This window comes from Sinocyclocheilus rhinocerous, unplaced genomic scaffold (assembly GCF_001515625.1).
Source record: "Sinocyclocheilus rhinocerous isolate Xijiao unplaced genomic scaffold, SAMN03320098_v1.1 scaffold3161, whole genome shotgun sequence".
NCBI lineage: Eukaryota > Metazoa > Chordata > Actinopteri > Cypriniformes > Cyprinidae > Sinocyclocheilus > Sinocyclocheilus rhinocerous.
In genome coordinates this window covers 87,134-95,449 of record NW_015649638.1, presented here as the reverse complement: position 1 = coordinate 95,449, position 8,316 = coordinate 87,134, and the positions used below count along the sequence as shown (strand labels likewise).

Below are 8,316 nucleotides of genomic sequence, written 5' to 3'. Positions count from 1 at the left end.
ATTACATGTAAGATAAAACCCTAATGTACACAACTGATAAGAAAAAACTAAGAAGAAAGTTATATCAACAAAAAAAAACTTCAAATATGAAGCCTCATGCAGGGAATTCTGGGAGTGTCAATTTAAGGTTTTTCACTGTAAATTATACAATTACTTTTTATTTTTCACTTCCAAAAACCGTATTTCTAACAGTAATTTACTGTAAAATTACATTAAATGTAATTACATTTATTCACCGAATATAGTATGGAAACTTACTGTTAACCAATTAACAGGTTTTTACTGTGGCATTTTTACAGTCTTTTACTGTTAAAATCACAATCATTTTTTATAGTGTAGGGTTACATGCATCAAAAACAAAAATTTATTTATTTTTAATGAATTTATTTATTTTTGTTTTAATTTTATTTATCTATCTATCTATCTACCTACATAAATATAAGCATTTTTTACTTTTCCTACTTTTACATTTTTTAAATTATTATTTATTTATTTTTGCAGGGTCAGGGTCAAACATTTTAACAAAGCAAGAAAAAATCTAAACATCTAGCCAGACCAGGCAGGTAGATAAAAATGCCCTGTAAACTATATAGAACATTTAGTTACATGTGCAGTAATAAATATGAAGTAAACAACAAGAAATGGCTGTATTTCGAAACATAATAAGCTTTCTAGACAGCATTTTGGTCTCAAACCCTGCTAAGGTGCTTAGTAGGTCTAACTTAGACATCAATTTTGGTCGTCATAGTGGCAAAAGCTAGTCACCAGCCTTGTTCAACAGCATTGTTGGCCATCATATGCACCTATTATATCAAGACACATTTCCGACAAAGCACAAACACAGCCGCTTATATTACATACAACATGATGTGACAGCACACTTTCTTACTTCAGTTCAGGACAGACGCATGCTGTATTGTTGCATCTTCACTGTTTTTCCTCGCCACTGTCCTGCAGCACAGGATCCGACGGACACAAGATTCCTGCTTTGAGGAATGCCGGTGGGAAAAATCGAGCATTACTGCCACCTAGAGTTCTGGATGAGAATTAGAAACAGAGGAATTATAGTTTTTATTATTATAATTATACAAATTTATTTGGCCTTTTAATAGTATATGATATTAGTTTAACTTAATAATAAATTAAACAATTACATAAAATTAGTCATTAAAATTAATTGCACTTAAACACACATTATCTCTCTCTCTCTCGCTCAATCACTATCATACACGCAGCGCGTGAAATCTCAGCAGCACTGCTCGCGGTACAATATGAGGTAATTCAGAGAGTATTTTTACATGATTCAAGTCATTTAAGAGCAAAGTGGTTATTTTCCTCCTGTATGTATGTTCACGTATGCGTAACAGTGCTGCAGTTTATTTAATAAAGCATCTAAAACGGTGCTAGTCATATAGAGCTAAAGTGAGCTAACAGGGCTGAGAATATGTATATATGATTAATGACAGCAAACGCGAACATAAAAGCATCAGCCATGTTTATTAGCCATAGTACGAGCGATAGTTATAATGAGCGATAATAGTGAGAGTAATAAAGATAAACCTTAGCTTGAGCACTCGGATGCTAAAAACACAGCCGTCATGCACTTGTGCGCATGCGCAGAGAACGATCATCTGTTTCCTGCTCTAGATGCATTTAAAATAAATAAATACGCAAGTAAACGCTTTAAGTTATTAAATAACGCAGAATATTGCACTGTATTCTGCCAGTATAACCCAACTGCAGTTTGACTGAGATTAATTGGAATGCACAATGAAAAAACATTTTTGAAAATTGTTAAAAACGGAGTTATGTGTTTTTGCAAATGAGCTCTTCATACATACATAGATATATATATATATATATATATATGTATATGTATCATGATTAATCACATGTGGGAACCTCTTAGTTTTCACGCAAAACTCCCAATTGCACTGATTGCTATTGAAATGACTGGATTTTGCTTTCAAAATTTTGCACCTTTAGGGTAATACAAGACATATTTTTGGAATTTAATCACAGTAACCAAGCTAGAGTGTTGTTGCTTGTGGTGAGGCAGGAAATGATCACATTAGATCACGTTTGTCGCACACTGATTTTCATCTTAGCACAAGCTTAAAAGTTGCAATTAAAGAGCAAAGCAGATGGCAGTCCTGTGTTTAACCAATCCGTGTGCTCTCAGAGAAGGTGTTGTCCCGGCCAAAGTCTCAGGGAGCATCTGACCCATAAACAACCATTATCTATCTGCCATACACGGTTTTGAGAGGTTTAGCCCTTTCATAGTTCATCAGCTGTTGATTGAACGTCTGTTTATTTAACCTGTAAAGTCATTGTGGGTGTTATTTGTGCTCGTCAGGCTACAGTGAACGCGTGTGGCACCGGGGGCCGTTATGAGTGGGAAGAGCCTCTTGCTGAAGGTCGTTCTCCTGGGGGACGGCGGCGTGGGCAAAAGCTCCCTGATGAACCGCTACGTGACCGACCGCTTCGACTCGCAGTCCTTCCACACCATCGGTGTGGAGTTCCTCAACCGCGACCTGGAGATCGACGGTCGGCTGGTCACCCTGCAGATCTGGGACACGGCGGGCCAGGAGCGCTTCAAGAGCCTGCGCACACCCTTCTACCGCGGGGCGGACTGCTGCCTGCTCACCTTCGCCGTGGACGACCTGCAGAGCTTCCAGAACCTGGGCTGCTGGAAGCAGGAGTTCATGTATTACTCAGACGTACGAGACCCGGAGCGCTTCCCCTTTGTGGTGCTGGGAAACAAGGTGGACAAGGAGGAGCGGGAGGTCGGCGAGGATGAGGCCCGGGCTTGGTGTGAGGAAAACTGCTGCTGTCCGTACTTCGAGACCAGCGCCAAGGACGACACGAACGTGGGGGCTGCTTTCGAGGCTGCTGTCCAGGAAGTTCTGGCCAGCGAGGACCCCATCGACCACACCCTGCTGAGCAGCTCCATCGATCTCCACGGAAATCGTAAAGTGGCTCGCTCGTCCTGCTGTTGAGGGGCCTCTAATGATGCGGTCAAGTCATGTCGGATAGATCGTATTTACGAGTTGAACGCACATGAACGTCACTACAAAGTCGTTATTATATGGAAGCCCGTTTCTGCCACTGAATAAAAAAGGTAATTGCGACTTTTTTCTCACAATTGCGAGTTTACATCTTGCAAATCTGACTTTTTTTTCTCAGAATTGTGAGATATAAACTCGCAATTGCAAAATATAAAGTCCAGTTCTGAGGAGAAAAAAAAGACTGTGTTCTCAGAATTGCGAGTTTATATCACGAGAAAAAAAGTCAGAATTGTGAGATGTAAACTGGCAATTCTGACTTTTTTTCTTGTGATATAAACACGCAATTGCGAGTTATAAAGTCAGAATTGTGAGATAAGTTGCAATTACATTTTTTTAATTTTTTTTATTCAGTGGCGGAAACGGGCTTCCATAAATTTAGTTAAAAAATCGCTCCTCTTTATAACATAGGGATCACGTCCAACATGCGTTGTGTTTTTCTGTTTATACCTTTCTCTTGTAATAGTGTCTAAACCAGCACAGTACGGACTTTCCTCCATCTCATCCTTTTTCATTCACTCGAGTGGGAAACTCAAAATTTTCTTTAAGCCCTGAGTTTCCGAGTTGTGGGCGTGTCAGTGAAAAAACATGTCTGGTGCAATGGACGCAGCGTCTGTATAGCTTGTTTGCAATCACGTGATTCTGATGACACGCGAAATGCAGCTGGAGGGCAGGAAGTGATTTGTCTCTATAGGAATCACTAGCAGAAACTTAAAATGCCTGTGTTTTGCGTTGTTTATGGATGCTCCACTCTCTTCAGTTTATCGCAATCTCACAATGTTCCGTTATAATGAAATTCTGACTGTGTCACGCTGAATGTGTGAGAGTTGGCAGCCCTGGATTATATATTTCTTTATTATTATCTTAATATATTATTATTTCTTATATTAACCATTTGCACACATGAGCATTATCCGACTCGACTCCTCCCGAACGCAGATGCAAATTTACAAGCCACTTTTTCCTGCGTTTTTCAGTCAATTTCTTGCCTTATGAACAACACATATTCGTACACGATAAAAGCTCCTTGTGTTTTCTCAGTTTGATCGATTTGAGCATCCATAAACAATGCAAAACACAGGCATTTTTGAGTTTCTGCTAGTGATTCCTATAGAGACAAATCACTTCCTGCCCTCCAGCTGCATTTCGAGCCACAGCAATGACGTCATGTGCAAACAACCTATTGACGGTAAATTAGTTGAAATGAATAAAATGATTATTTTTTTGTAATGTACAATAAAACTATATAAGTTAAACTCTTAAAAATAAAGGTGCTTAAAAGGTTCTTCACAGCGATGCCATAGAAGAACCATTTTTTGTTCCATAAAGAACCATTCAGTCAAAGCCAGGTTCTTTAAAGAACCTTTTTATTTACCTTCTTTCGCCACAAAGAAGCTTTTGTGAAACAGAAAGGTTCTTCAGATGTTAAAGGTTCTTTATGGAACCATTTAGACAAAAATGGTTCTTCTATGGCATCGTGAAGCACCTTTACATATTACATATACAAAACATTATATTATTGTATAATCAGGGGCGTAGCACCAAATGTTGGGCCCCAGTCACACAACCAAGGGGGTGGCCCCCTCATAACACAACACCTCTTCAATCATATTAATAATAATTATCATTATGAGCCCCCCATCACCAAGGGCCCCTGTTTACTCAGTTCCACTATTACCCCGTCCAACGCCCCTGTGTATAATTACCATAGAATATATAACGATTCAGTTTACATCATCTTCATAAGTTGAAAAAAAAAAACAGAAAAAAGCAAAAACACAATGATGCATATTCTTTATTCATCATTTTGTAGATGTAGAGTTTAAAAAATCGTTGAAGTTTATTGTAGAAAAGTTTTCCGTCGAAAAGTGACTTGTCGACTCGTAAGTACGAATGTCCCAGGATGACTTGAGCGCAGCATAAATGGCCCCTGGCCTTGAGGCTTCATAGCCGTGGACTTACACTCTCTGGCTGATACTGTATGCTTGAGAGCTTTCTGTGTAGGTACAGACCATAGACTGTATAAAAACATGGACGTAGTGTCTGTGACGTCACCCGTAGATTTCCGAAGAGCGTTTTTGAAGCTCAAAAGTGGGCGGAGCCGGCCGTCGCCATCTTGGCAGCGCGTCACCGCGTGTCACTCCCGGATAATCGAAAATGGGCAAAGAGCAGGTTGCTGAAGCCACGCCCACCTAGCTCGACGGTGGTGACAGCAGCGGCAATCCACCTGTCACTCAAGTGGCCACGCCCTTAATTATGCAGAACTTTAAGGCTTAATATCATTTAAACGGATGAGTTATAAAAAAATTCATCCCCCTCACAGTTGTCATGAAGGGCAAAATTAGCTATATAGACAAAAATAATTTTTTGAACCAGGCATTTTAACATGGGGAGTCTATGGGACTGACTCCCTTTTGCAGCCAGCCTCTAGCGGCCAGTTGATGAATTACAGTTTAAGTCACTTCCTTGTTGGCTTCACGAGAGAGAGCGGGAGGTTGCCGCTTGGTACAGACGCCAGACGTGTCTCGTGGGCTGCAGAGTTACCAAACCGTAAAGGCATTTTATACATATTTATCTCTCTGCAGTCTGGCACACTGACGGTTTCCCAGTCAAAGGCTTGTCTGCTTGTGACGTGGTGTTTAATAATAGCTTCATCATGTCCTGGACCGCAGATCTAGCCTCCCTTTATTATCTTACTATTGAGCTATTATGTTGTGGTACTCATTTTTCCAGATATTTCCAAATACATAACCCACAGAGTCACATATTGCAGACCACTGTTATCGGTAATGAAATATTGTTTGAGAGAAAGAGCATTGAAGGAAGGGTACTGAAAGAAATAATGCATTTTTAATTCATTTTGCTATTAAGTTATTCTTTGGCTGAAGAACACGTTTGGGTCATATTTCACCTAAAATATTATTAAAGAATAAATAAATAAACAAGACATTACAATTTAAAAAAAGAAAATTAAGCAGATTTTTGACCATGACATTATTTTTGTGATGGTAAAACACATTTAATAGCAAATTCTTATTACCGTAATGTTAAAAAAAATCTCATGATCATTACTGTAACATTAAAACAACAAATAAATGTAACTTTCCTTCATAAAGTATTACTTAAACTGTAGGCCTAAATGATGTATCTATTATTGTAGCATTTGTTATATTAGCAGCTTCAATTTATGCTGGTTTGAATAATTATGAAAAATAAGTGTGTCCACACATGGTGAAGCAATTATATGATTAGAAACCTTTGCACTCTTGATACGATTTAAAAAAATAGTTTGTTGATTTTGGGTTGAAATATGACCATTTCTTAAGTAGATCATTCACCCTGTTATGGTACATGCAGTAAAACACACAACCTCAGATTAGCGTATTGACAATAAATTGTCTGAGATGCATCAGCACAGCACTACTTTTAGACAGAAAGGGAATTTCTTTTATCGTAGTATCGAAAGATTCAAAATATTTTGTTTTGATTTGCTTTTTATTGGAGTTTATTTCTAAATTGTTCTGTAAGGTACAGTGAGTTTGTTTTAGATGTGTAATATGTATTTTTGATTTAGTTGTCAGGTTGTTTTGTGTGCTTTTGAGCAATTCTACATGCCTAATTGCATGTTGAATCTGGGCAGCAATGCTGTAGTGTTTGATGAAGAATGAAAGTCTCTTGCATGAGGAGCGTGTTTGTTTGTTTGTGTGTGTGTGTGTGTGTGTGTTTGTGTGTGTGTTGGTCAGTTTGAGGGTTTAGACCACATCTGATTCAGTAAATGACTCAGGAATGTGGCTTAGATCATTTTCTGAAAGCATGTAGGAACATTCGAAAAGACCTGTCTACATTTAATGCTGGAGCCTCTTTGGACGTCTACAGCAGACGTGAAGAGACTCACAGTCACAGCTGATAAATGAGTTCACATTCATTTTTTCCTCAATGTCAGACCAATGTTGATATGAAACCAAAGCACATGGTTCCCAGTATCTTGCACTGACCTTTGACCGTGTTTAGAGGGCACTTGTTGTGAATGACCCTTGATTTAGTGCATTTATAGGTACTTTAACTTATTTTACTTATATCTTTTATAACATTGATTAGTGCTTTTATCCAGAATATGAATGTTTTCTCAGCCTTTACTCTACATACTGCTGTAAGTCTCATTACAACTGGAGAGACCCAAATCTGTGGATTGGGCAGCTGATGTTCTCGAACGCTTCTGTCTCTTGCATTAATGCGTAACGTGTAGCCATGTTTCTGTTTACAGACCTTTGCTTGCCTGCTGTCATGCGTTTGTGACACATGTAAAACACAAGGCATTGTATGTTGTTACTTTGTGTTTGTTGATGGACATGCTCGCAACAATTATTGGTACACTGTGACACGGAAATAGATGCAACACTGTGTTTCTCGAACTATTCTATTTACTGATTTCCAGCAAAACAAGGTACCAAACATTTGGTTTCACAGTGAAGAAATGTTACACTGTAATCAGAACTGTAAAGATTCTCCGTGTTAAATCACAACGGGATGCAGAAGTGCAACTGTTCTGGCGCGTGTTATCATGTTTCAGATGTCTTTTGAGGAGTCAAAATGCCAACCCAGCATAAACCAGCAAAGGACCACCAGCTTAAACCAGCATCCCAGCGTCAAAACATACCTAACCAGCATATGCTGTTTTTTTCAACAGGGCAGGCGGATCTTATGAAGAAATGTCAATAGTTACATTCTATTTGTAAAGAAAATGAACCCTATTTTTAGGATGGTTAATGTTTTTTGCATTTAACATGGATGTTTGTCGTGAGATTCACCAAAGCGGTTTCCGTTCGAGCTGGTGTTGTAGCATTCCTGCCACGGTATTTATGATGTTACAGGTCACAGGAGTATTGTATTTCATTAATAATACCATATTTTATGATGTTCATTTGTCAGTGTGACCACGGTAGAGAATTGTGGTTAATTAAGAGCATTACTGCAATGAATGTACTGACTAGTTGTCACTTTTTACAGTTTGATTTGTATAAGGTTGGCGCCCCAGTGTTTGTATGCTTTGTTCTGGGTAATACTGCTAACAGACATCTTTAAATGGACTAAATTTGTGGTGTTTTGAAAGCAGGAGTTGTGTTGCCCTACTGTTTCACGTCATCTCCAGTGCAATAAGGAGGTTGAGACTTCTTTTGTTTGCAAATTGACTTTGCAAGAATCCAATGCGATGAATAAACAAACTGCAACAGCGATCATATTGTGTGGTTTA

The 8,316-nt window shown here is 38.7% G+C and overlaps 2 protein-coding genes across 2 annotated transcripts in view; one reads left to right on the top strand and one right to left on the bottom strand.

Annotated features, from left to right (window-relative positions):
* The window catches only part of LOC107710942 (alpha-(1,3)-fucosyltransferase 11), a 24,168-nt gene extending 22,557 nt beyond the window's left edge, over positions 1 to 1,611 (bottom strand). Inside the window, exons 1-2 of the mRNA XM_016515838.1 lie at positions 1,561 to 1,611; positions 890 to 1,036 (exon numbers count right to left, since the gene is read on the bottom strand). The gene's annotated coding sequence lies outside the window, so the exon portion shown is untranslated. The remainder of the gene's footprint in view (positions 1 to 889; positions 1,037 to 1,560) is intronic.
* Positions 1,216 to 3,037, top strand: LOC107710943 (ras-related protein Rab-9B-like). The gene is made up of 2 exons (XM_016515839.1): positions 1,216 to 1,276; positions 2,357 to 3,037. The coding sequence occupies exon 2, from the start codon at positions 2,391 to 2,393 to the stop codon at positions 2,997 to 2,999; it is 609 nt and encodes a 202-aa protein (XP_016371325.1). The 5' UTR covers positions 1,216 to 1,276; positions 2,357 to 2,390; the 3' UTR covers positions 3,000 to 3,037.
* Positions 3,038 to 8,316: the final 5,279 nt, after the last annotated feature.

Bases quoted from the DNA above. Each gene is read 5' to 3' on its own strand.
- LOC107710943 (XM_016515839.1), top strand. From the start codon at position 2,391: ATGAGTGGGAAGAGCCTCTTGCTGAAGGTCGTTCTCCTGGGGGACGGC.